Below are 27,752 nucleotides of genomic sequence, written 5' to 3' on the forward strand. Positions count from 1 at the left end.
TGGTGAGGAAATGAAAGGAGCACTTCTTTTGAAATGAAAGGGCATCTGGAAATGGCAGCAGAGGTGGTTTATCCCCTTCTCCATCACCTGAGGTTGTCAGCCCCTTGCAAGATTTTCTTGCCTGTGTGATGGCAAATCTGCACAGCAAGGTCACATCAGCAAAGGCTGTTGGGGACCATCTTAAACCTTGATCCTGCCATCGTGGACCCCTGTGGGGACTCTGCAGGAGCACCAGAACTTCAGAGAGCTGAATCAAAAGCCTACTCAGTGTTTATACCCCTAATGGCAGATCACTGGGAATTAGAGACGAGGGTTGTCAGCAAAAGGAAATGCTCTCCTGGTGCTGTGTGAGAGAGAAGGAAGTTTACTGTTTCTCAGCAAGTCTAGCCAAGGGAAAGAAAGCAGGGGAACAGCCTTGATTTTTGAAAAGTGACAATTGCTTATTGGCAATTTGGGGAATTACATCCCCAGAAATAATTCACAGGAACTTGCCACTAATTCCTTTGATCACAACATGCTGTTTCTAGTCCTGGGAGACAGAGATTTTTCTTGTTACTGTGTCTGAAATGTGAGGCTTGTTAAAGGCTTCAATTATGAAATATTTCAGAGGGACTTAATGCTGCAGCTCCCACGGAAAGGCAGGAATGAAAGCAGGACCTTTGAGAAGTTGTGCTGATGGGGTTCATCCAAGGAAATACCCTGAATAATTCAGCTGCATGTTCTGCATCCCTCACTGCTCACAGCTGAACACCTCAGCAGCGCTCACCCAGCTCAAAGACATCCAGCAACACTTCCCACACTGCATTCACCCAAAGCCATCTGTGAAGATGGCCTGGTTGGAATGGCTTACAGAGTTCAGGAAAGCTGCACAGATGCAGTCCAGAAAGTTTTTGATTGCAATTTTAAAAAAGCCTTGTCACCAAAAGAAAAGAAGTAAAATAATGGTTTCATTCTGCAGTGGCAGATTTGATGCTGCCACTCGGGATCCACATGATCCTCTCCACGCAGCACTATGGAAATAGTGCAGAAAATGCAGAGCAGTGCTGGATTTGATATACCATCATTTTTTTGGAGGGTACTGACAAAAAAAAGGGTAACCCTTAAATGGGGAGGCTGTGTGACTGTGCTCATCACCAGCCACAGCCCTGTATCTCTTCTCCTATGCAATTCCTGAAAGGATTCAGTGTCCTGTTGAGTAAGAGGAACCATCCTGGAGTCTGTCCCCGGGAAGGCAGAACATCTCACATGAACAGGACACCTGACATCTTATATCCATAGGAGGGATGGAGTTCAGGTCTGTTCAAATGAGAGACTGTTCTTGCACAGCCAAAACTCCAGACTGGAGCTGCGACTGCAGGACTTTGCACCTTAAATACTCAGCTGTTTGATTTATTAGGACTACATTCTTCATATTAATTAGATATTATGTGGTTCTGTCCCACAGGGAGCCTTCCAAAGCTTTTAGTTGTGGATAAAAGGGTGTAGGTTCAGCATTTCCCAGGGCTCCTGTTTCCAAGAGCTATCAGAAGTGATGCTGTTTCTGTTCCAGAGCTGAAGAGCAGAACGTTCCATAGAAAGCAGGAACTGAAAAACATCAGGTTTCTTTCCAATTGCCTCTCTGCAGAAGTTGAAACTTGAAGTCTGGAGGGCTTCATCCTTCCCAAACTCTTGTTTTTCCCTCTGTACAGAATCACAGCCAGCCTTTCCCAGAGCCCACTGGCCCAGCTGCAGGGACTCCCCAGGCTCAACTGCTGCGAACAGGAACACGAGTCCTTCGCCCTCCTCCAGGGCGTCCCCTCAAGCCTTTTGTCACCTCATGAAAAACACTGGAAGCTCTCAAGGTACCAGCTCTGAACTTCTCATGCTATGAACCCAGAGCGAGATTCCCGGTAAAACAGCCTCTGTCAGCCGAAAGGACACCTGGAGAGACCGGCTGGAAATCAGTGTTCTCTCTTCAGACCAGCCTGGCTCATGGAGCCGCTGGAAATGCTCACCACTGCAGGCACAAACACTCCTTGTTCACCAGATTCCAGGGAACTCATACAGGTTTTTTTTTTTAACCTCCTTATCCAAAAGAAAATGACCTGCACGGAATGAATAGATTTTTTCCAAGGTTGCTTAAAGGCCCAATTTCCATAAATGTACTTCAGACCAGTTTTAAAAAACCCTGAACTAATCCATAAGCAGCTCAGACAAGCACTACTCAAACTGGAAATCGAAGCAGAAAACTCAGACTTTTGCATTTGATGTGGTCTCGTTGCAGGTCCATCTGATGCTCATTTTATCCACTGCCAACTACAGGGCACAATTCAGTCCTTATCCAACAGATACGTGGAAACACTATTTTTCATTTCTATGGAAACACCAATGAAAGTAACAGAACAAGCTTTTCTGCTCTATCAAGTCCTGGGGTACGTGGTCTTCTACCTCCACAGGAGGTACTGTAAGGAGCTGCCTGCTGAAATAAAGGTTGTCCATTTCAGTTGCCTTTTGAGCCACTATAAACTCATGTCTGGCAACACACGAGCCAAATCCTGACATCTCTTGTACCAAAATTAGGGATAATCATGCTGAAAATGTTGACGTAAAATAAAAGAGCAGTGTCCAGTGCTGCATATTTGACTTCCTTGTAGCCTCTCCAGAAATGTGGATGCTCTGAAGCATCACATAAACCTCTCTCTGAACTACTGAAAGTGCAGTAACCCCAGCACACACTGCACCCCTGCATTTAACCCTACACAGACACCAGCCACCAAAAGAGAAACATTCTACTTTGCAAGCAGGGTCATGAACCCCTGAGCTCTCCCTTGAGAAGGGGATTTATCCCAAAAAGAACCTGAGGCCACTCAGCACCTCAACTCCCTGTTCTGGCTCTTGCAAAACGAGGTCTCTCAGGAGGAGGCTGGTTCTCCAGGTCTGCCCACCCCTGAAGGATGTCCAAAGAAGAACAAGAGCAGCTTCTCTGCTCCGTTGGCTCTGCCTCTGCCCCACCCCTCACCCTGAGCCTGCCCCTGCTGTGTGTCACTCACATCAATGCCATCCTTGCCAGACGGTCCAGGGGGTCCTCGTGGTCCAGGAGGGCCTTGTGGTCCTACTCTCTGAAGGGACTGGGGGAAAACGAGAGACAAGAGTTTATTTTTGCATCAGAAGAAGCACATAGCCTGGATCAGAAAGTGATGGCCCGAGTCCTACAGCTTAACCCTAAATCTGCTCTGACCTTCCCTCCCTCAGGGCCCCCTGCCAGCCTGGGTGGGCTCAGAGTTGCTCTGGATCGGTGCAAGGCTTTTTGGAAAACCCCTTTTGACTGGGCACACCCTCAGGGCTCCCCAGCTCGTTTAACTGGTGGCTTACACTGGGAATCAAAGCTGTCCAATGGGTTTGGTTGTATAGGAAACAGCTCTCACTGCCCACAGGCACGTTCTGATTTGGGCACAGGAGGAAATGCAAAGTCCACAGAACATAGATGCCGAGTGCCTGGCAGTAATAATTAATTTATGGTCCCAGGTTAATGGGGTGATGGAAAAACCAGGCAGACATCAACAAAGACCGGAGGAGAAAGGGAAAGTCTCCTCTCTGAGCAGGATGCCGTTTGAAAATCAGGGATTTTGGAAAGGTCTGAGGTGGGGGAAAGGAAAAAAAGGTCCAATAACTGACTTCTGTATGGAGAGGGCTCCAGAGAGTAATTTGTTGTAGCTTCAGGGAACAAAGGTTTCATTGTAGAAGTAGCTCTGCTCGCAGCAGATGAGGGCAGCTCTGAATTCCCAAGCCAGGCTGCAAAAATTCCTCACTAACAATGAAAAACCTCACTGAGGAGTCACTTCCCCAGACAATAATAGTAACACCAGACAGGGAAGTTTAATACAGCTCCATGCCCGAAGTGAACGGGGTTAAATATGCTGGTTTATAAGTGTAAAATTTGTAAAATTGATTGAGGGAATGAACAAGAAATTCTGATTCAAATAAAGACCCAGATCAGATCAGTCACACTGACTACCAGCTACTTCAGTGTAAAAGAAAAAAACTGTTTCTCTTACAGGTCTCCCCCTCTCCCAAGGCTTTCTCTCTCATAACTGCAGTCCCGAATGGGAATTCAACACTTTCATGGAAACATAAAGCAGTGGTGTTTACACTGACCCACACAGGTACAAACCCAGATGCACACTTTTAATAAACAAACTTTAGACTAATAACCTGCCTATTGCCACATTTCACCCCACAGGTACGACATACACAGATTTTACCCTTGCAGGTTTTTTTTCGAGCACAAGAGACACAAATGAGGTTTCTCACCTGAGCTGATGCTGTGGCTAAAAACTGACACAGGGCGAGGAGCCCAAGAGTGGAGAATCCAGCCATGGTGCCCAGGCTCTGCCTCTCTCCGTTCCTCCTGGGCAGCTAAACCCTTTCTCCTCCAGGGTCCAGCAGATCCCTCCTCCTCCTGGGTCTCAGCTTACAGAGCAGACTCCTTGCCTCCAGATAAACCTGTGGCTCCAGCTGGAGGGGCAGAGCTCGGGAACAAGGCAAGAGGGGCTGAGCCTGGAGGAGAGGAGGTTTCAGGAGGAGGTGGGAGAAGGAGGGGGAGCAGCAGGCAGCCAGAGCAGCTCTCAGTCATGCCCTGCCAGGCTCCAGCAAGGGGAGAGGAGCCTACAGAAGAGCTGGACTGGGAGACATGACACAGGAGCAAATTTGAGCTGCTCCAGCTGGAAACATAAAGCTGTTCCTTTGGTCTCACCCAGGGCATTTCTCAAAGCCCATCACCATCTCTGGGCCGGACAGGTAAAAAGCAGCACAGAGTGAGTTATTCAGTGCCTGAGGCCACCTAACTTCAGTAGAGACATTAATATACCTACAACGAGTGCAAGAACACCACAGAGAAATGCTCTTACTGCTTTACGAGGTGCTTTGTTAGCTCTGGAGGTTATTTCACATCTTGTTTTTTTTTAGATTGATCCAAAGAACAACAAATGATTTCTTGGGAAAGTGATGAATCCTGATCAGAAAACAGGTGGTCACAGACACATACAAGGAGGAAGGAAAAAAGAGAAACATTCTCAAAGCCACAAAAAATATTTGACATATTGGAAGGAAGGAACAGGAGGACCATTCCCAGATAGGTGATCCCAAATGCCAATATATTCATGAAGATATATCTTCTGTAAATAGCCTCATGCTTCCCTTCATCCATTAAAGGCAATTCCATCCAAAGCAGGGCTTGGAAGTGGAGAAGAACAGTGGCAAGATTCATCAGAACTGAAACGACATAGCTCACTTGGTTAAGAAGACAAGAGCAGAAGTGGAAAAGCAAAGTTTAAGAAATGAAATACCAGGTTTCAGGTTGGCATCCCTTGCCAGGAGGTCTGGATGAGCACACAGTGTGTGTCTGTCCAGCTCCCCAGCAATCAATATTCCACTAACCTCGACAGGGGGATAAAGCACTCAAACATGTACGAAGTTCCAAAAGATTTCATGGAACAGGCAGCTGGGGACAGAAAGGGACTGTGTGTGTCTGTATGTCTTCTGATGATGGCTTCAGAGTAACTGAAATGCTTCACTGGACACCACAACCCCCAAAGAGGGAGAGCAGTGCAGTCCCACGATCTGCTTTGCACAGCTTGTGCCTCCTCCTCTACTGATGGCAGCAGAGAAGGCAAAGGAGATCCAAATTCCTCGGCCACACCTTGCTCAGAGCAAGCCTGGGCTTGGAGAGCTGCTGCACATGGAGTCTGCTGACCAGACTGGGAAGAGTATTCTCCTTCAAGCCCACCCCGTGGAGCAAGAGAACACCCAGTTATCCTCTCATTCCACACCCCAGGCAGAGGCAGCACAGCTGAAGGGACGCAGCGACCCACAGGAATCACTACCACACAGACACCCCTGTACTTGTGTCCTGAAAAGGCCCACTGGACTGAAGCCCCCCCTGCCTGGAGCCCCAGGGATGATTGAAGTGAAGCCCTTGTTTGCCCCATGGAGCGTCGTGACCCCCGTGGGAGGGGGGCAGCACAAGGGCAAGTCAGGACCTACCAAAACACACTGAAACATGGGGACACCTCATCCCTGGGAGTATCCAAGGCCAGGCTGGATGGTTCTGAGAAGCCTGGTCTAGTGGAAGGTGTCCCTGCTCACAGCAGGGGGCTGGACTGGGATGAGCTTTTAAGGCCTCTTCCAATCCAAAGCATTCCATGATTCTATGATTTCCAAGCATGCCATTAAACAAGAACCATTGCAGAGGGTTTGGGGGTATCTTTACCCCACAGACATTCACTGGGCATGTTTTAGAGCTGGATGGAGACTGGGCATCACCTCCACATGGAGCAAGCAGCAGATGTGTCTCATGGGGAGCCCAGCAGAGCTCTGCCTGGGAATGCTGGGCAGCCCCCTGCACCCACTTATTGGAGGGGACCAAGACACAGGAAGGGTGGGTGGTGGGGGGTAAATACAGTCACATCCTGCCCTCAAAGATGAAAAAAAAAATGTAAGTGGAAACTGGTATGCAATAAAGTCATGCTTTAATAAGGGAATTAACATAACAGACTCTGTGATACAACTCTGAGTGCTGGGAAACATCTTGTGAACTCACCACACACACAGCCAAAACTTTAAACTGGGTATGACAGGAAAGGGTTTGGTTTGAGCACTCACTCCAGGCTGGGGCTCACAGTGAAATAAATCTCAATTAACACAAAACCAACTCACCGTAACAAGATATACGATCTATGCCCCAAGTGAGCACATATTCATAAGGAAAATTTCATTAAATAAGAAAATTACTATAAATCTGTACAAAAGCCACAATTAACAATTCTTAGGAATCTCTTAGGAAAGAATTTTCACTCAGCATCTTCAAGTATTTGTATCTGCAGTTAAGTGTATTCTTACTGGCTATTTAACTCCATTTGTTCATAAGAAGAAGAAAAAAAAAGTAATTTAAAAACATTAAAGCCTTTTTCCAGCACGTGTGTGACCACCAACTTAAGATGTTGAGCTTGCAGACTTTTATACCCACACACACATATGTGGCATGCTGGCTCAGGACCTACAGTCTGGGAAGGCAAGTCACCCATCAAACTCCTTGAAAGATAAAGCTTCTTAAGAACTGTAGCAGAGAGAGGAGAAGCATTAACATTGCACAGGCTGCTGCATCAACCAAACAGCACCAAAGAACCCCAAAACCAAACCAAACAATCTGAGCAAACAGCGAGTCGAGACCTTCTGGCTGTTGGGAACCGTTTCCTCTGCTTCGTGAAACGGGTCACTGTTGTCAATTTTTCTGAGCTAAGCTGTTTAATGCTCTTTCAGACTCGGTGGAATATGGTGTAAGCCAGGCAGAACAGCTGACAGGGAGGTCAGGAACACGAATGCAGGCAAATGGCTGGCAAGGTCTGAAAGTGAATTCTTGAGGGCTGCAAATAAACGAACCAGACAAGCGTACCCCCTCCAATTAAAGCTTCAATTAACTGCCCCACAAAGCCCAGTGGTTTCCAGACATGCTGCACTCGGACATGCCCTCACTGTTTGACACACTGACCATTAATGGCAAACCAGTCCTGCCCTAACTAGGAAATGGGTTGGATCTGACACGTCCGACCTCACACAACGGGGCTGCAGAAAAGAGCCCCACAGGCCATGGCAAAGTCCCAGCAAAGGCTGAAAAAAAATGCAGTGGGAAAAATTTGTGCTCTTTTGGCAAGTGAGAAAGGAAGGCCTTTGAACCAGTCGTGGACACGAGTATCTGTGGAAGACAGTAACAGGTCTAAACGTGGTGAGAAAACCTCGGGAGGAGCAGCTCTAGAGTTTTATGCAAAATCTGAAGGTTTTTCTCTTAGAAATGAGTGGACAACTCGTATTATTAACAACTCTAACAGGAACTACAAATCAACCTCTGTGGGGATGAAGAGAGCAAATTACTCAGCACTTTGCACTTCAGAACAGTATCTACACAAAGGCTCATACTGATCAAAACTATGTTTGATTATGCATTTTATCCCAGGCTAAAGTCAAACCTACTTTCTTTATAGAGGCAGCGACACTCTGACATCTGTGAAATCCATATACTCATCTATTTTAGGGAAACAGCACTTTTCCCAGGAAAAAACTCCTGGGAAAGTACAGCCTTTCAAAATAACAGAAGTTACACAGTAAGAGAAAGGCCTGGTATACTAGGTCATGCTTACATTAAAAATCATGTATTTAATAAATATTTAACTATTTCAAACAAGGAAAGAAATATTTTTTCCTTTTCTCTTTCAGAAGGGATATACCAGAATAAAAACAAAGTGCAAAAATCCCCGTTGCTCCAAGATAGCCCTGAACATCAGATAAAAACCAGAAACAGGACAGGGTCTGTCCACAAAGATGACTAAATTGAAGTTTTCCTCTTTAGGGTAACCAAGAGCTGGATCTCGGTGATATTACTACAGATGACTAAAAAAGCATGACAGAGTAAAAGTGAGACAGGGGCAAGTCTGGATCATCCCAAAGGAAGTTTATTTTTCCCTATACTTTTCTTATCCAAGCTGGCTCCCTGCAGCTGGGGGAGTGTCATCTCTGCTTGCTCAAGGACTTGCTGTGCTGCTCTCACTCTGCTGCTCCCTGCTCTCCACCAGGCTCTGCTGCTCCCTGCTCTCCACCAGGCTCTGCTGCTCCCTGCTCTCCACCAGGCTCTGCTGCATGCTCAGAGCTCTCAGCTTTCTGTGTTGCAACCTCAGCACCATCTTCTTCAGGACAAGTGGGTGTTGTGCTCTGCTCAAGACTCTCTGGAGCTTGTTTCTTGTCTGTGGGTTCTGTTTGCCCTTTCTCGTCTGCATTTTCTGCCTTTTTCTGCTGTTCTACCCCATCTGCCTCACTTTTACCCCCCAGGAGTGTGCTGTTGCAGTGGTGCTGATCAATCCCCACTGTGCCTTGATCTCCACTCAAATCACAGGCATCAATTCTTGGATAAGCAGAGCCAGTCCTGGGGAGCCTGGAACCAGCCAGGGGTCTTACAGCCTCACCATCTGCATCACCACCACCCCCCTTCTCACTTCTCACTTCCACAGTTGCATTTTTCTCACTGACATTTTCTTTTTCAGCCTCAGGCTTTGCAGCAGATGGGTTTTCCTCGGCACCACAGGCTGAGGGTTTCGATGTTCTTTTATCAACTTTCCTCCGTTTCACAGCTGCATCAATGGTCTCTGGCGCTGCTGAGTGTTTGGTGCTTGCATCATCTTCTTTCAGTGCTTCCTGGTCCTCTTCTGCTTGTGAAGGCGGGCCTGAGGAGGGAATTTCTGCATTAATTGCACATTCTCCCAGATTATGGGAAATGTTTTCAATATCAGTAGAGCTTTTCAGTGGTCCAACCTTTTTAGCGTCTGCCATATTTGCATCCAGTTTTCTCTTCTTGCTCTCCTTTGTGCAGTCGCTCTCTGGTGTACCCTGCACTTCTTCAGCCTCACTGTTTAAATCCTTTTCCTCCAGCTGGGCAGATGAAGCTTCTTTCTCCTCTTCATCATCTCCTCCCTCCAAAGCACATTTGCTTACCTTCTCTTTTCCATCTTCATCACTCGCTTCAGGCTGCAACTTCGCAGCATCTCCAGCTTTCTGTTCCGTCTCTGGAGGCTGGTTCTGATCCTTTCCCTCAGAATCACCACATTTTTTACCAGGAGTTTCCTGTCTACCTTCAGCCTTTTGGTGGAGCTGTGGCTTGGCAGGGCGGGGTCTGTACTTCTGCAGTTTCTCCTTTGGCCCCCACACGAAGTCTTCCTGAGGTTTAAAGTGTTGCCAAGCGTAGTGGACCAGTTCTCTCCTCCTCCGTTTGCTTCTGACGGTGAACAGGAAGTAATCCAAGGCACTTTTCTTGACATTTGGCAGTGTCCCCTTAACAAGAGTTTCCGTGAGGAAAAACTTTACCAAGTGCACTTGATAGCGTTCGTATCCCATCTCCCCCAGGCACTTCAGGATGCGAGTGATCCGCAGGTTGTTGTGGCTGAACCTGGACAGAACAGGTAAGCAGAGCTGTTACGGGAAAGTCTCACGAGCCACTGTGAACTTCTGGGGCATCTCCAAAATGTTTTGTCATTGACTGTGACCTGTTAAGGACTATTTGACGATGCAAATGGGAGCACAGGTGGGGTTAATTTTAAAGTGGCTGCTGTGGGCCTTCAGCAGTACCTTCCCAGACCTTCCTGGGCTGCTAGAATTCATCATCTCAGCTGCTTGGAAAGGATCTGGCTTTCTGAATCACCCACCAGTAGTGAGACACACAAGTCCATGCAGCCCAACACCCTGTCCCTGACAGAGACCCTTCAGGGGAAGCCTGTAGTGTTAGGAATACAGGCATGCAGGGCTGCTGCCAAAAACTCATGCCTTGAGCTGGACACAGCTATTTTGCCTATTTTAATACTTGACAATCTTCAAGTTATTTTCTCTTTTGTGAGTGTGCCCAGTCCTTCTAAGAGCCCCTCTTAATATCAGGGGTATGAGAATCAGAAGGAACATCATTATCTCTACAAGACCTGCAATAATATAAAAACCATCACACCTGCAGGGCACTTTTCAAACAAGGACTCAAAGCACTTTACACACACAATGAGGCAGTTTTATAAACAATCGGGGATGGAAATATTCCTATTTTGTAGTTTACCAAAATAAAAGCTAAAAATACTCTCACTAGACAACATATTGTTATCAACAGAAGTCTTCATTCTTCAAGGACCAAGGATTTCCTTGACTTGGACTTTTTTTTTTCCCCCCTCAAAGAAATGCCTGGGTGCAGTATCAGATCAATGGCATAAACTGAGACTGACCTGTTCAAGTTATCAAATCTGTCAGCCCAGTTCTTTGCTCTCTTAAGTTCTCCAGTTTTCTTGTTGACCAGAACGATTCCATAAAATCTCAGCATGAGCTCATAAGCACGTACAAACCTTTCCATAACTTCCTCGGACCTCTTAAAGGCCTGAAAACAAGACAGAGCAATTAGCAAATGGTGCAACTCCCTAATTACCTGCACCAGTTTAAGTGGCACCTGAATTATAAACAAGGTTTGACTGTGTCACTAAAAAGCATTTAATTTGCTGGTGGAGCTACTGGCAGACACGAGACAAACAAATGCTTCCCAGTGAGCTCTGTGCACACCAGGGATCTGAGAAAGCTAAAAATCCCACTCAACTTCAAATACAAGGCATTCAGGGAAAATCCTAACATCCTCCAGATGTAAAAAAAAATAACACAAAAAAAAAAAGAGACAAAAAGCTTTCAATAAATACCTCGATTTCTTGAGAGGTGAGTGGCTTGGCAAGCCAGTTCATCCCGTGTTCACGTAAAGGGAACAGCCTGAAACAAAAGAAATTCTCATCCCAGATGAGCAAAAGTGACATCCAACCACACAGGCACCTCTTGGAGAACTCACATCCTTACGGGCATAGAAGCAGTTTTACTGTATGAGAAATAAATCCCTCCCATAATAGCATTGTCTACATCAATAACAGCAAAGCATTTTGCTTATCTGGATCTCTCCCCTGGCCCTAACTTTGTTCTGCAGGTGCTTGAAGGCCAAGCACAGCTGAGATCTATTGTCCCAGCTGCACTGCTTCCAGAAGAATACAACTCCATAAAGCTAAATTTGACAAAGGATTCACTCAAGAGTAATTCTGGGCCTTCTGTGAAGCTGTTTGCAGGAAAACAGGTACACCTGACACTTAAAAGAGGCACAACTAAAGAGAGGCACTCTGTTTGTGCAGACAGTTTACCACTGTATGTAAGAATGGTTGTCTTCCAGAATTTCATAGTCATCCCACCAATGTGAAAGCAGATCTTCAATAGGCACACCTGAAAGGAAAAGGAAAAGGTTTCAGGCAAGAAACCACACCAAATTAAAATTAAGTTAGCCAATCACCCCAGGTGGCTCATTACCCAGACCTAGGTGCTTGCACACAGGTATTAGCTTCTCTAACTAGACAACCTGGTAAGCCAGAAAAATACCTTAGTTTTCTACCATCGAGCAGAAAATTAAGGAAAATACAGCAGGAACAAGGATGTTTTAAAACAGAAATTTTGGTGGGTTTTTTGTTTGTTTTGTTTTGGGTGGTGTTTTTGTTTTGGTCATATGTTTTGTTTGGTCAGTTTGGTTTTTATTAGCTGTCCCAACAGGGATGAAGCTGCTCTTTCACCAATTCAAGCAGCTACAGCAGATTGCATCAAACAGCCACCACACAACGTACTCACCCTGGGGCTTAAAAGAAACCTCATTTTTATAAAAGCTGAAGTTCCACATCTCTTCTTCGTCCTCATTTTCTGATTCTTTCAAACCCTGGAGGTGAGAACAAGAAATCAACAAGCAACAGTCTTTTAAAAGGCAATACTCACTTCAACATTTCTCCTTGCTTTCCCTCACATTTCCTAAACATTCTCAAGCTAAATCCTTGAAATGTGTTTTGGGAAGTAACAGCTTGTTTCTGATGCACCCACATCATCCCTTCCCCCTCACAAATGAATCCTTTAAAGGTTCTATGAATGTAAAGGCAAAAGGGTGTTCCCAAATCCAGAAAGTGTTGCTAAAGGTAGGGAGGGATGAGGATGAGCCCCAGGAGCTGGTGCCCCATCCCTGAGCACGTACTGGGTAGTGGTGTCTGTATCTCTGCAGGTCTTTGGCTGCAGTCCAGTTGCGCCTCCAGCTGACCTGAGGAAAAGAGACACATCAGAGACACAAAATAAAGCCATTTTCTGCAAAAAAGAATCACCCACTGATTGAATTCAGCATTCCTCACACATGTGCCCTGCACTCCCAGCACCTCCCAAACCAGCCAGACTATTATTGTTGTCATTTCTTTGCATTCCTGACTTCAGACTAAAAGAAGTTCATGCCTTATCCTTTAACCAAAACATTTCTTTTCCCTTCTAGTCTTATCAATGAAGGTTTTCATTTTTATGCCTATCTTGTATCCCAGCTGGGTTTGCTTACAGAAACGGTCAGAACCAGCTGCAAATCCCAAATAGTAATATGTAATTTTTCCCCCTAAGGTAAAAGGTTTTAAAACAAGACATATCTCTGAGTTGCTATCAACCCTAGTGAAGAGAGAGGCCAGACTTCAAAGTTGTAGAATTTAAGATGCAGAAATATCCCTGGAATTCAAAATTCTCATTCCCTGTAGACATTACTGAAATAAAAAGTTTTCTTCATCTTTGCTTTATGCTTGAGATCAGCCTTGCTGATTAAGCATCATGTTGATTTAGACAGCAAATAGTAACAGAGCCACGTGGTCACATTAGATATTTATTTGATTGGACTTCTGTTCCAATCACCATCATTTAAATCATTACTCAGCTTTCTATGTAACCAAACTTTATGTCAAGCCTACCTGATACAGCCGTGATGAATTCGAGCTCTGCTCCTACAAATAAAAAGTATTTAGTTGGAACATTTTGAAACCAAACCTCACTAATAAAATAAAAAATAGATACAAAATGAGAATTACCCACAGCAGTGACTCACATGATCCCTATTAGTTGCCAAGTGACAAATTTACCTAGTTACAGCTGAATTCACTTTATTTTATTCATAACTGAAATTGCTACAGAGAAAAAAACCTGTTGTGCCATACAAACAGGTGCCAGGTTCTCCTCACTACACAGATGTGCTAGATTCATTTCAATTGTCAACATTTAGACAGAAATCATAGAACAGTGTTGTGTCAATTTAGAACCACCAAAATTAACAAGACTGCTCACGAATAAAGGCGCCCCCAAAGTGAAGCACAGCACAGTCAGACTGTTCAATACCAGCTCACAGCAAGGACAAGAATGCTGAGAAAATGGGGATGAGATGTGCAAACTCTTGCAAAATAAGCACTGTAAGAAACTTAGAAGAGAGAAGCAGCAAGAACTCTCCCTAGTTATTTTATAACCTCATTTGGTATTTCGTAACCTCACTTGCACAGAGAAAAATGAAACCACTTTCTAACGAACAATAATCACTGGTACATTAATAATTAAGGCTGGAACTGGACTACATTTTGTAACACCTTGTTGTAATGAAGTCACCCATTCAGTTGCCCTGCTGCCTGTTACATGGAATTAATTAAAACCTTGTTTTAATACAATCAATTATTAATATTCAACTTTCAGATACTCTTTACACTTAAGGTTCTAAAATAACATCCTTGAACGCGGTCAGGTGGGACAGGACAACAGCAGACTGGTTCCCACTTTGGAAAATAATGGGTTTGCTGAGGAGCCAGTGTAGCTGCAGAGATAGATGCAATGCCATGGTGCAAGGGGCTGTAAGGCTTGCCCAGAACGAAGCTAGAACCAGGAAAAGGCATTCTGGAGCCCAGCAATAAAGAGAACAAGATGAGGAAGCAAAGAGAGCAAAACTCAGCTTTGGCCCTCCAAGTAGGTGTTGCTTCTGGCTCCCTATAACTCCTATTTAAGCCCCACAGGAACAGAACCTTCCCTTTCTTTCCAGGTAAGAAACACAAACTAAACAGCAAGGCTGAAACTTGCAGGTATAAATCAATCCCCTTTATGTCTCACAGCACTGCCAGGAAACCTCCAAACCTGGAGGCAGAACATGCATCACTGTGCAAGGAGTGAGGGAAGCAGAGAACACAGCCAGGAGAGGGGAATGCAAACAGGATCTGGCTGAGAGATCAGCTGGAAAGCAGCTGTAACCAAAAGGGATGAAAGAAGATGTGGATTGTGAACCAGGCACTGCCATGAGAAAGATGACAGTCCCAGAAGAGGAACTGAAACCTCCTGTTGACTGAGATTTAGGAGAAAGCAGAACTATGGGATTTTTTATTAAAACACGAACTTCAGGCATTAGAGCAGCCTTAGAGAGAACTTCCTAAAATGGACACAACCCCCAAAGTTTTCAAAGCTCACTCATAGAAGCTAAAGGCACTGCAAGGCAAAAGAGCTGGAAAGACACCTGCAGGAACCTCAGACTCTGAGTATGGAGCAGTTGCAGAGACAAGTGAAACAAAAAGATAAAAGGAGAATTATAAGTTGATTTTGAAAGTGTAGAGTGCAAATAATAAAAACTCTAACCTCAGTACCAAATGAAAACACTAGACGCTTCATCCAGAAAGAATACCATCTAGACTGAGGGGAGAAGAATAGGAATTAGTGTAAAATAAAAGGAGAATTTTAAGTTGATTTTGAAAGGGTATAGTGCAAATAATAATAAAAAAACTCTAACCTCAGGACCGAAAAAAAACACTAGCAGCTTCTTCCAGAAAGAATACCATCTAGACTGAGGGGAGAAGAATAGGAATTAGCGTAAAATAAAAAGAGAACTTTAAGTTGGTTTTGAAAGGGTATAGTGCAAATAATAATAAAAAACTCTAACCTCAGGACCGAACAGAAACACTAGCAGCTTCTTCCAGAAAGAAGAGCATCTAGACTGAGGGGAGAAGAATGAGAATTAGTGTAAAATAAGCAGAAGCAGGAACTAGTTTTGGAAACTGATTCATGCCTTTGACAGGCTGTAAAGGCATAAATGGATAGCAGAAGATTTACTGTTTCTTTAAGCGTTCATTCTCACTGCCCTTATAATTTTTTTCAAGGCACTGTCAGACATTGGTGACTACACATTCATCACTGAAGGAAGAGCTCCTCTTGAAAGATGCAGAACAATATTTCAGGGGCCATAAGTCTCAGGGACAACTTCCTCCTTCGTAAGGCAAAGCTGGAAAAGTCCACCCACTGGAGTGAAAAAACGGTCCTTGCTTTTACAGCTGTCACAATCCAGAGTTGCTCTAAGAAAAAAAAAGCACCTGAAGAACAAACACACGCAAACAGAATAATCTGAATGTTCTGGAGTTATTAAAACTTGTGAACTCCAGCCATGCACAAAAGAAAGTTGACAGCATGCCCTCAAACAATGTAAAACACCTCAAAGGAAAACCCTGCCTCCTCCATTCAGTATTCCAACTACTCCACCCAGAACACCTTTCCATGTGCACAGAAATTTTTTTTTAAAGTAGTATTTTAATATCTTAATGCTTACTAAAAAAATAAAATTTAATATTAAACTCCTTTAAAAGTGTATTCATTAGAAAGCTTTATCTGCCTATTTATGTTCTAAGAGAAGGGAAGAGCTGTTGAAGTGAAACTCAAGTTAAGGATTAGTTTCTTTTTCCCCAAAAGGGGAGGAGTTAAAGGATTGTAGTTTTGACTGACAGGAAATACCGAAAACGAAACAGTTTTGCATATACCAGAGCAATGCTGGAGAAGAAACTACTGACAATGTCAAACTGAAAAACACTGATGCTAAAGAGAGGGTTCTTTTTATTTCAACTAAACACTATTTTAAGGCATCAGACAAAAGTCTTCATGTTTTGCAGCACCTCACATAAAATAAGAAAATTACAGTTCATTTTTAAAACTGAGTAGATTTTATGTGATAGCATTTCATTAACGGCATCAAAGAGCAGAAGGAAGGCCACCATACAAAGCTGAAGATACCAACCAAAAACTTAAAAGCAAGGAGAACATCAATGCCATAATGTCACATCCACGTGGTGAACAGGCAGGTAACAGAGAAAACAGAACCTGTATTTATGGGATAACGCACCCAGACCATAGGGAACGGTGGGGGGAAACACTAAAACCCAGCTCATGGCAGTCTAATGGATCTTAAGGGGCCATGAAGTCACAGCATCCCTCTGCCCTCCCCATCGCCATCCCTGTCCCCTCGCCCGGAGGATTTGCTTCACCAAGAGAAGGGCAAATTACGTGCCCAGGCATCGCTGCCCTTTGACTTCTGGTGAGTATTTCAAGCTGCTCCACTTCCTCTTGGTAAATCAGGCACCTGCCAGGGGAGCCCAAAGGCGCTGAGAGCGGAGGGGGCAGGAACAACATCACTCACACAGGTGAGCGCACCTGGGGCAGCCCCGAGGGATGCGGGAACTCCCGTGGCACCGAGCGGCGGCTCCGGGAAGGAACAGGGGAAAGGGTGAGCAAGGGGACCCCTCAGCCCATCCCGAGCCCCGGGGACCCCCGCACCCACCCGGCAGTCTCGCTCCTTGACCGACCCCGGCTGCTCCCCCGCATCCTCCGGCTCCTCCCCGGCTGCCGCCTCCGCTTCGCCTCCGCCGCCATCCTCCTCCTCCTCGCCCTCCTCTTCCTCTTCCTCCTCCTCTCCCTCCCAGGTGGAGTCGTAGTCCTCCGCCTTGCCCTCCTCCACCCAGAAGCGGTACGAGCACGAGGAATCCATGGAGGCGCGGCGGGGAAGGGAAAGGGAAAGCGAAAGGGACGGGGAAGGGGCGGCGGGGCCGCCCGCCCGCCCGCACAAAGCCCGGCCACGTGGGGGGGGGGAACGGAAACGCGCGCAGGCCCCGCCCCCTTCCTGCGCCCGCCCGCACCGCTCCCGGGAGCAGCGGGAGCTTCCCGTCCTTCCCCCGCCGGGATCCGGGAACACCGCGGGGTGGGGAAACTGCTGGAGAGGGAGTGAAAGGGCAGTATTCCCAAGGAGCCAGGGCTCGATGCTTCGCGAGCGAGGCGAAGTGCGGCAGCGCTGGGGTCACTTAAAGAGTTTTAGCTTTGCCAATGCCCGACTTGACGTCCAAAAGATTCCTAAAAAAATCTGCGTTGCGGGACTTGGCGTGAAATCCCAAGTGGGCTTTCCCTGGTACGGGGTTGGCACTGAGAGGCTGCACCGGTACACGTTGTTGTCGACACACTTCTGCTCTGAGCTATAAAAACGCGCCAGTGGTAGAGCAAACATTTTGGAATGGCATCACCTGGACGAGCTGGATTTACACCCGCAGGGCCGTGAGAAATGAGAGTTACAGAATCTGCACTTCATGGCCAAAATCTATGTAGATCATCACCAAGTTTCTTAAGTGAATAGCAAAACTTAACAGAGGCACTCATTCACCTTTGAGTGACGTGTGCTTACAACCTCTAGGAACTTGATCATACCCAATAAATTGATTTTCCAACTTTAAAGCCAGGAGCTTCCTCACATAAGGTTATGAAAGATCATTTTCCACCTGCCCAGAAAACCTCTGAGGCTCCTACAGCATCTCTCCCACAAACCAAAGCTCCAAGGAGCTCTCCAGTTGGTGGCATCTCACCAGACATTCTCCAAGGCTTAAAGCACTAAATTCATGATAATTGCATCTCTGGTAAATCCTCAAGTTTGGAAGCTTGCAGCAACCTATCTATTGTGTTCAGCAGGCCAGGATTTTTTATCAAATATCATATAGAAATAACAGGGTAGTGGTTCACACCAGACAAAGATAGTAAAAAAAGCCAAATCTATAAGCACCCAGGTAGGCACTTTTGACCAATTTCACTAAAGCCACAAGATACCTAAATAACTTTCAAAATAAATTGGGCCAGATTTTAATCAAGTCACACAACAATTACCATTTAGTAAAATAAAAACAAGTCAAATTTATTCTTGGTATAAAACAAGAGAAGAAAATAAGGCAGACAAGAACTTGGCTACGTACCTAGAATAAAAGCAAAGAGTAGTAGACTTCTACTGCCTCACCTTGAAGGCAATACTGACAGATTAAGAAGTAATTCTTCCTTTTATTAACTGATAGTTAATATAATGAAACAAATTCAGTACCATTTCAACCTGCCTCATTCACCATGTAACAGGTGTTTTTGTTGACTGTGGTCCATCTTCTCACAGCACAAAAATAGTAATTTCATGAAATCTCAATATCCTAGCATATAAAAGATAAGCATTACAATGTCAGTAAGATTCTTCAGTTGTAGAACAAAAAAGAACATTTTGGAAAACCAATTCCATTCACATTTACTAAAACTGCTTTAAAAAAATAAATAATTAAGTACAAACCCCACTGTTTTATACTACTGTATTACAAATGGATGAAGCAACACCTCCAGTTTCATGCACAGCTCAACTGATCCCTTACAAAACAGTGTGACATCTCCAGATATTTTATTTAGGACACTTATTAAGTATTCTGCCTAGGGGCATTACAATTTTCACTTCACTTATGGCATATAAACTTAGAAAGATTGAAAAATGTTACATCTCTAAGGGTGAAACGAGGTTCCTCCAGCAAACAGAGTGTTGGAACACTTCAATTCAGTAGTTATCTGCATTTAAAAGAATTTTAGTTGTACTCAACCAACAAATTGAGACATTCGATACAAGTGCTATGTTTGCAGCAAGTGAAATGGCCAAAACATTACCCACAGATGGTCTGTGATGTTCACAGACGGCAACAAAGGCAGCAAACACAATCCCAGATTTACAGGAACCGCCTCTGCTTTTGCTGATCCAAGGCCCCATGTTCCACTGGGCCACGGGGGTTTCATGAGCTGTGCTGACAACAGAGCGTGTTGCTGGTTGGGAATGCAGCCACTGGCACTGTTACATCCACTCTCCACACTCCCAGCCTTCTCCCCAGGCCCCGAGGAGGCAGCCGGGGAACGCACCAGCCAAGGGTCTTGCGCGTCTAAAGCCGACGTGCGGATCCTTCCAACACCTGCCTCAGGTATCTTTTCCTTCCTCAAAGAGTTTATGTGGCAACTATCCTGCGACTTGTTTTTGCTGTTCCCCCCCTCCCATCCCGCAGTTTGTCACTCCTCTCTCACAGCTCTACGTCCTGCGGCGTTTGGCGGCGCTGGGACTGGAAGGGTTACTGTTTGCATTTAACACCTTCTCAGTGACTCTGTTGCGCTTCCTCTTATCAGATCCTTCTTTGGATCCAGAATCTGATGAAGTTTTCTCTTTCTCTTTGCTGCTTGGCTTTTCAGTGGCTTTTCCTAAACTTCCAGAGGGTGCAAAAACTGAAATAGGATCAAAGTAATGATTCCAGATCAGAGTCACACACATAGGCAAACAAGAGTGATATCAAATTTCTTTATATTACATAAAACTTCTCAAAACAATCAACTCTCAGCAAATTTATCCATTAAGTATTTCACTTCTAAAGGAAAAATCTTCTCTGAGAAAGGCACATCTTGCTTTTATTATTTGCTTTAAAGACAGGCATGTATTTTCACAGGCTAAAAATCGAATTCATTAAGTGGAATTAAACAGCACTTAATATTAAAATACTTAATAGGAACACTTACAGAACAAAGGACCAATCTGTATAATAATAGGACCAATCTTTATAATCAGCAACGGTCATTACATTTGGTATCATAGGTAGATATTAAAACTGAACACCCAAAATGTGAAATTTAATATATTTATAAATACATCTTTAGATCTTTTATTACAATCTTTAAACACCACTTATTCAGTGATATAAATATCAAATTATATAGTTAGCAGTTGGTTTGGTCTGTTAATGTAAATAGCAGGATCTCTACTGTTCACATCTGACTTGTTCTACAGCAAAGTATTAAGAAAACAAGCCTTTTATTTAAAAGAAGCAAAATAATAAGAATAAAATAAAATAAACACTCTGCCCGCCTTCCCATTAAAGTACACAATTTTACAATCTTTTTTGATTTATACACCCCATTTTCCCCATGACTACAAAGCTCCTTTCACAGAGTATTTAGGTTCAATGAAATTGGACCCAACTTTCTCTCAGAGATCCTCAGATTCCTTCAGACTCCCAGGGGTTTGTCAAGTACATATTAAATCCAAAAATCTCCAAAGCTATACAACCTGCACAGATGAATTAGGAGCAAAGAAGAAATCTTTTCGATAAGCAACTGCTTACTCTGTGCATTCTTAAATTATTCTAATTCTTGGCATGAGCACATGCTGAGTCTGAGTACAAATCACAAAGTACAGTGCATTTGGGATTTACATTTTAACATTAATTTCTCAGCGTTACAGTTGGTTTTTAATCTCGTATTACACAGTAGAGAGTTACAAAATTACCTTCTTCTGGACCTGCATGCGTTTCCAGCTCTTCTTTTAAAATTTCCTCTTTCACTTCTTCTTCCATCATTACTTTTCCTGCAGAAAGGATTGTTAGCAATGGTTAGATGGGTTTAAGAACCCCATATTCAGTGCAACATTCAGCAGTAATTTGCAAAATTTCCTCTGGCAGGTGCTTGAACTTCCTAACTCCTACCTTGGATAACAGCACCAACTAACACACATAGAGCTAAACTTTCAAAATCCAGCTTTCACTGCCCAACCTGGGATTTCTGTCAAACTCCTGCATATTTCTATTAGATTAAATAACACAGAGAGGTTTTTCAAATCTCTCTCACTCATGATAAGCCCACACAGTTACATACCAAGGTAAAAACACAAAGAGATGATTTCAGCACAAGGTACAGCCCATGGCCAAAAGCTCTGGCTGCTACTTCTGCTACTGAAACTGCAGCTTTTCAGTAAGTATACCCCTGTACATTTTAAAATATTAGGTAAATTGCTATTTAACTGCCTTATTTTATCACTGGTACAGACAATTTTATCACAGAAATATTATTATATATAAATTAAGTGCAGAAAATGTTATTTTTATCAGCTCTGTAGCCCCTACTCTTTAAAGTACGATCTTGCTACAGAACAAAGCACATTAAAATGTGCAGATCATCTATGCTACCAAAGTTATGGTCTGATATAATATTACAACCATCTCAGCAAGATGCAAAAACCCACAATAAGCTACTAATCACCTTTAAAGGAACCACATTTTGCCTTCACTGTGCAAACCGGTATCAGCCAAGCAGAAATTGAATCTAAACAGTACAAACAGAACCTGTTTGTGCTTCATTAGCATCTCATCTACTTCATATTTAAGAATTTGAGAAATTCTGTGTGGAACCTGACCAAAGGTGTCTCTTTCCTGCAATGGTCCATCACAAAGGCTGATAACAGGGATATGAACATCACAAGCACTGGGATCCTTTCCCTGACAGTTCCTTCAGTCAGCTGATTAAAAATTCATGAGATAAACTTGTATCTGTTTAACACTTCCTTTTCCCACTGCATCGAACACACCAGTCTGAAAGAATGGCCTTGGATCAACATCTTACACTCTTTCTTGGGGAGAGTTTTGTTAAACATTCTGGGATGAGATCACAGCAGCCAAGGATCAGAGACTGCTGTCACATCTTACCTTCTCTCACTTCTTGAATCATTTCGTCAGGAAGAGCAAAATTCTTCTCTATATTAGGGAATGGAAGAATCTCGGATTCATGCTTAGAAAGAAAAGAAAAATCTCTGTGAATGACTGGTAAAAATTTTTACTGGAATTCAGAAATGCAATCTCCAGTTCTATTTTACATGCAATTAGTAGCTAAATAATTCTTATCAAGGCAGTTCAGATGTTAGAGAACCAGGAGGCTCCTGATGTCAGACTGATTACTAACGTCAAGATACCCGAGATCATGACTTAAGACCATTTGAGATCACTTCTGGAACCCAAAAATGGCAAATTCTTAAGTAAACACACTGTAACTTTTTTGACATTTATATATATCTATGTAAACATTTGCTGGATCAGCATTTAGGCAACTTTAATAAACAAAGTCAGAACATCATACAAACAAAAAAAAACAAACAAAAAACCCTCACAAGCCACTGCAGATTTTATTGTCTCCCACCTAGTCTATATTTATTCAGGGAAAACCCCATCAACCCAAAGAACGACAGGTAATTCTGTGAAATAAAGTACAACAAACTCAGTGATTTTGGTCTATCAAAACTTCTGAACTCTATGAAATAACAGCGTGGCTGCATCAACCCTTTATACTCACAAGAGCCTGCATATCATACATGGTGCTCAGATGGTCCCAAATCACCTTGGATGAAATCTGCCGTCCGATATTCTGGCTGAATTTATCGCGGATACAAATCATGTGGAAATGGCGATTCACACCTGGGGGGAAGAACTCAGTGCAATTAACACACAATTTACACAGATTTAGGTGCATACATTTATTTATTTATTTATGACACGATTGAAAAGCGTTGTGTTCTTACAAGGAATCCACACATCACAGGACAGACAGGTGGCATCTGGGCAGGCTGATCCTTCACCCTACGCTGCAGGTGCTATTCCAGAGGGGGCTGAGGGTGCTCCAGTGGGTAACACTGACACACAGCCAGAGCTTTTAGAGGGGCTGTGTGAGAAACAACCGGAGGAAAATCTCCAGACTGCCGTGTCCTGGCTCCTCAGTACAGGAGCAACACGGAGCTCCCGGAGCACGTCCAGTGGAGAGAATTAAGGGACTGGAGCACCGCTCTTAGGAGAAAAGGCAGAGGGAGCTGGGCCTGTTCAGCCTCCACAAGAAACGACTGAGAGGGGACCTCATCAGTGTGTATAAATATCCAAAGAGGGGGTGCCAAGAAGATGGGAGCAGGCCCTGCTCGGTGTGACGGGCAGGCAAGCGCAGGAAGTTCCATCCGAACAGGAGGAGGAACTCCCGCACTGCGAGCGCTGAACAGGTCCCCACGGAGCGGGCGTGGAGTCTCCCTCAGTGGAGACATCCCAGAGCACTTTGGGCGCAGTCCCGTGCCCTGTGCCCCGGGACGACCCCGCTGGATCCCGCGGCCCTTCCTGTGTGAGGCAGCAGGTCCCTGAGGCGGCGGGGGCCGGGCCGTGCCCAGCCCGGGCGGCTCAGCGGGCCGGCAGAGCCCGCCGCTCCCTCCCTGCCCCCGCACCGGGCCCGCCGCAGCCCCGGGAACCCCCCGGAACCTCCCGCCCGCCGCTCTCCGCTCCCCGGCCCCCGCCGCTCCAGGAGGCCGCGGCCCGCGCTCACCTACGGGCTTGTGGCCCAGCATGGCGTGGAACAGGCAGACCTCCACCTCCGGGCTCCACACCACCGCCGCCTCCTCGGCCGGAGCGCCGGGCTCCGGCCCGGCCGCCGCCGCCGCCGCCGCCGCAACAGCGGCAGCGACCGCCGCGGCCCCCCCGGGCCCGGCCGCGGGCAGCGGCGGCTTCTCCACGGCGGCGGCCGAGCCGCCCTCCGCCTCGCTCATCGCCGCGCCGCGCCCGCAGCGGCTCCTGCCGGCCGGGAGCGGGCAAAGAGCCGGCTGGGGCCGCGCCGGGGGCGGGGGAGGTCCAGGGGGTCCCTGGGGGCTCGGGGCGGTTCCTCTGAGAGGGGTGCGCTGGGCTCGCAGCGCCGGAGGCCGCCCAGAGCCAGCCCTGGGGGACGGGGCCGGACCGGCACTACCCGGCAGAGCCTCCGGGGGAAGGGCCTTATGGACCCCTAGGAAAAGTCTTGTGGATCTCTGGGAATAGCCTTACGAGGGTCTGGGAACAACCTTATGAACCTCTGGGAGTTCCTTATGGACCTCTGAGGAGTTCTTTATGGACCTCTGGGAATAGCCTTAAGGACCCGTGGGAAGAGCCTTATGGACCCTGTTCTGTTTCAGGGTCTCCAGGGACAGTCGTGGAGGCGGCACAACTCTGCCATCCCAATGGGCTCCACAGGGATGTTCTGCTGATTTTGAGGTCCCCAGGGCTGGGGTGGCAGCACTATGGGGTCATAGCAGGGCTGAGGGTCGGCCTTGATGCCCAGGAAGCTTCCGCCACCCCAGTGTTCACCCTCCCGGCCTGGGAAGTCTTGGCCAGTCCAGCGTTTGCCCTTTGGGCTCATCCTCCTCCAGCCCAAGGAGCTGCCACGCTGGAAGGTTGCACTGGGGAAAAAGTCCTGAGCATTGCAATTCCCCCCCAGACAGCCCCTCCTTGTCACAACAGGATCGTTCTACATGAAATATCAGCCTGACATTGATGTTTTACAAATCACCACGCCTGGCTTGGTTACAAAACGCAGAACCCACCAGCTTTGCCCATCATTTAAGATATTAAAAAAAAAAAAATTTTTTTTGGGAAGAAGAGTATGTATCATTCCCTGGGAGATAAGGGGGTTTTGCCTTGTTAGACATAGTTAGACACACAGGCATGAAACGGGACTGCTGTTGCTTAGGTGATCAGGTTTTCCGATTGCTCACTCCTCACTTGAAGATTCAATCCATTTTGTGACATTAAAAATATTTCAATAGCAAATAGCAATGACATCATATGCAAAGAACAATTGTTCTGAGTGAATAATAAAGCAGTGGGGGCATTCATAAGCAGATACATTAATGCAAATTATCCAAGTAATTTGGATAATTTCCCAAGAAAACAGGATGGGTAAGATGCAATTTTCTGAAACTGAACTTTGTGTACCTTTTTATACCCGAAGAATTAACTTGACTTGTGCCATTGTTTTGGGCTTGATGTAATGCTTATACCCTGAACAGGTTAATCTAACATTAAATAAAGATTTTAAATGAGTTAAACCCAAAACCTCATGTGTAAAGCCTTCCAAAGTTTGGTAGTGTGAACCCTGGATATAAATCTTCCTTTCCAGCAGGGTTCAGACTGTCCTCTTGGAAAGGAGAGAAGTCTGTGACTCCAGTCAGGCTTAGATGCTGTTGAAATTTTCCAGGAATTGAGAGCTCCAGAGTGACAGATATCTTGCTGGAATGACTTCTCTGCATCAAGACTACAAGAATCTCCAGAAATGTTCCCTCTACCTGCTGTCACCACTGCTGTACCTGTGTCCTGGTTGTGCTGAATTTACACAGCCCAGGCTTCACACTGCTTTCCTCATTTTGAGCCAAAATTACCTATCAGCAGGATTTTGCCAATCTCAAACGCAAGTCTACATGTTTTTACAGTTAAATCCAGCCCTAAATCTCAGATTTGGTTAATCTTTATCCCATCTATGCTGCTCCCCACTCTTCAACTGCTACTGAGAGAAAAGGTTATGATTTCCTGTGATGGCTGCACAGCAGGAGGAAATGAGTTCCTGAACAACTAAATTCCTGTTTTCATACACCTTTCTAGGCATAGAAAAATGAAGGAAGAAAGAAAAGCAAATAAATTGCAGAGTATAAAAAATGTTCCCCTGTTGAACAGGTTTTAAAGTTTCGCAGGAATAATTTTTTATTATTTTTAAGTCTGTGTGAGACACTGAGCTTCAGCACTCTCATCTGTCACATTAGGCTCCTATTTAAAGACATCAAGAGGGAATAACTGTGTCAATTCAAATAGCAATTTTTATGTCACTGAGTTCTAATGACTAATAGTATATGAAAAATGTGAAAAAACTATGGCTACCTCTGAAAGTACAAGATCATCTGAAAATAATTCAGCTCAGTAGAATAATGTTAATTCAATGGGAAGAGTATATGCATAAACTGGCTGCTATTTTGTTTCAATCACAGATAATTTCATTTCCCTGTGTCTAAATTCCCTTGTCAGTTCAGTGCCTCTAGCAAACATATGGGAGCCAATAATAATGCCACATACAGCCTCCACCTGGATTCGGACCAGAGTTTAATTTTTCCCCTCATTAAATTTGAACTTTTTTCTTTCTTTCTTTCTTTTTTTTTGCACTTTCTGAACAGATTTTTCAGATTCAGAAAAATTTATAATCCTCTCGTTCGAGTTTAAATCTTACTTTTGGGTTTAGGCAGATTCCAGCTAAGACAAGCATCATTTTGTTCCTCTCTTTTTCTTCCCACTCTGTCAGCCTTAGAAACCTGGCTGCCCACTGTATCACCTGAGGGTGCTCAGCCCTGTCCCCCAACCAGAAAATGATCTGATATTTCATAAGACATTGCAACAACTGAGAAATCAGCCTGGCATTTGGCATTCTCTCTAGAAGTGTTGGATTTCTGGGATAAGCAATATGGCTACAACTATTTCTGTCATTATTTTAGAACACCATGTGCTAGTGCCCTTAACAAAGCAACAATTTCAGTCCCAGTCCTGAATAATTTTTGGTATGCCTCATAAATGTTTGTAAAAGAATATCTTCTTGTTCCTTTTGCATTAATCCCAGTCACTTAACCTTTGCTGGGAGGGGTTTAGTACATCTTTGATATAGAATCTAGCAGGATTTTTCTTACACAGGTCAAAAATACATGCAGAATATATATCTGGGGCTCCTTCCTGCACCCTCAGGTCCATAAATCTTCCTACAAAATAGGTAATCTCAGTACCTTGGCATATTTCAGTCTTTCCAAATATAATGTCCTTTGTGACTCATTAGAACCTCCTGAAAAGAGAACTTCTGGTTTGATTTGTCAGCTTTAGCCATAGTTTCAAAATTCCTTTTTTTTTTTCAGTGTGAAATCTGTGTGAAGTTTTGCTTTAACAAGAAATTGTCCAACAGTTGGTGCTTGATCATTTCTCAGCAAAAAAGGTGATTATATTAAACAAGATGATACAATTATATTAAACGAGAACATCAAATGGAGAAATCCCTCTCAAGATCTGCCTTGTGTGGCTTCTTACAGGTGCAAAATATGGAATTTGAATCAAATTAAGGGTGAAGCAGCAAGGCTGAGGGCAGCAGCTGTCAGACAGGGGACCCATCCTGTTTGCTCAGACATATGTTCTCGAACTGAACTTTTCCCTTGTGATCAGCTGGGCCCACTCTCCCAGCGGAGAGAGGCTTCGTGTTAGGAGGGCATCAGATGGCAAACCTTAGAAAAATAGATTGAAACAGTGCAAATAATTATCTCTAAGCACTCACAGAGGTTTCTTACTGCTGCTGTTATGCTTTAAAATAGTCCAGTGCAGAGTGGGGATTAGGGAAAGAAAAGCCTTCTTCCTGAGTTTTCAGTTTAATAAATCCATCATATTCCAGGCTTACAGGGAAGCATGAAGAGGAGCAAGTGGATTTAGAATGAACCAGTTCAAGGTGAGCACAAGAATCAGTTCCTGAATCCCTGGCTGTCCCAAGCCAACATCAGAAGACCAGAGCTTGGTGTACTGAAGGTGATTTTTTGGATAGTGCCTGAGTGTCTGCCAAACTAAAGTCACACCAGCCCAGCATAAATCTGGAAGGAATTCCCTTCCTTGACAATT

The 27,752-nt window shown here is 44.8% G+C and overlaps 3 protein-coding genes across 4 annotated transcripts in view; all 3 read right to left on the minus strand.

Moving 5' to 3' along the window:
* Window positions 1–4,525, minus strand: part of COL9A3 (collagen type IX alpha 3 chain) — a 32,381-nt gene extending 27,856 nt beyond the window's left edge. Inside the window, exons 1-2 of the mRNA XM_050313980.1 lie at window positions 4,291–4,525; window positions 3,030–3,107 (exon numbers count right to left, since the gene is read on the minus strand). Of these exons, the coding sequence (XP_050169937.1) occupies window positions 3,030–3,107; window positions 4,291–4,356 (144 nt within the window). The 5' untranslated portion in view covers window positions 4,357–4,525. The remainder of the gene's footprint in view (window positions 1–3,029; window positions 3,108–4,290) is intronic.
* A 1,964-nt stretch (window positions 4,526–6,489) lies between these two features.
* Window positions 6,490–17,256, minus strand: OGFR (opioid growth factor receptor). 2 transcript variants are annotated; one of them, XM_050313874.1, is made up of 11 exons: window positions 16,985–17,256; window positions 15,323–15,376; window positions 15,173–15,226; window positions 15,022–15,075; window positions 13,332–13,364; window positions 12,590–12,652; window positions 12,199–12,283; window positions 11,724–11,802; window positions 11,241–11,307; window positions 10,782–10,930; window positions 6,490–9,967 (listed from the first exon to the last, which is right to left on the minus strand). In XM_050313874.1, the coding sequence occupies exons 1-11, from the start codon at window positions 17,189–17,191 to the stop codon at window positions 8,575–8,577; spliced, it is 2,238 nt and encodes a 745-aa protein (XP_050169831.1). In that variant the 5' UTR covers window positions 17,192–17,256; the 3' UTR covers window positions 6,490–8,574. The 2 variants fall into 2 exon arrangements, with proteins under 2 accessions (XP_050169831.1, XP_050169832.1); XM_050313875.1 differs by lacking the exons at window positions 15,022–15,075; window positions 15,173–15,226; window positions 15,323–15,376 and having other exon boundaries at window positions 16,985–17,252.
* A 1,094-nt stretch (window positions 17,257–18,350) lies between these two features.
* On the minus strand, window positions 18,351–23,872 carry MRGBP (MRG domain binding protein). The gene is made up of 5 exons (XM_050314002.1): window positions 23,644–23,872; window positions 22,639–22,760; window positions 21,999–22,080; window positions 20,807–20,884; window positions 18,351–19,752 (listed from the first exon to the last, which is right to left on the minus strand). The coding sequence occupies exons 1-5, from the start codon at window positions 23,861–23,863 to the stop codon at window positions 19,562–19,564; spliced, it is 693 nt and encodes a 230-aa protein (XP_050169959.1). The 5' UTR covers window positions 23,864–23,872; the 3' UTR covers window positions 18,351–19,561.
* Window positions 23,873–27,752: the final 3,880 nt, after the last annotated feature.

This window comes from Myiozetetes cayanensis, unplaced genomic scaffold (assembly GCF_022539395.1).
Source record: "Myiozetetes cayanensis isolate MyiCay16 unplaced genomic scaffold, myiCay2020 scf19, whole genome shotgun sequence".
In the NCBI taxonomy this organism is placed as follows: Eukaryota; Metazoa; Chordata; class Aves; order Passeriformes; family Tyrannidae; genus Myiozetetes; species Myiozetetes cayanensis.

Bases quoted from the DNA above. Each gene is read 5' to 3' on its own strand.
- OGFR (XM_050313874.1), bottom strand. From the start codon at position 17,191: ATGGATTCCTCGTGCTCGTACCGCTTCTGGGTGGAGGAGGGCAAGGCG. The intron at 11,308-11,723 runs GTAAACTGTCTG...CTTTTGTTTCAG, and splicing joins AACCATTCTTACATACAGTG to GCTGTTCCCTTTACGTGAAC. The intron at 10,931-11,240 runs GTATTTATTGAA...TCTTGTTTTCAG, and splicing joins TCACCTCTCAAGAAATCGAG to GCCTTTAAGAGGTCCGAGGA.
- MRGBP (XM_050314002.1), bottom strand. From the start codon at position 23,863: ATGAGCGAGGCGGAGGGCGGCTCGGCCGCCGCCGTGGAGAAGCCGCCG. The intron at 20,885-21,998 runs GTAAGATGTGAC...TCCTTTCTGCAG, and splicing joins GATTCAAGAAGTGAGAGAAG to GAAAAGTAATGATGGAAGAA. The intron at 19,753-20,806 runs GTAATTTTGTAA...ATCCTATTTCAG, and splicing joins GCATGCAGGTCCAGAAGAAG to TTTTTGCACCCTCTGGAAGT.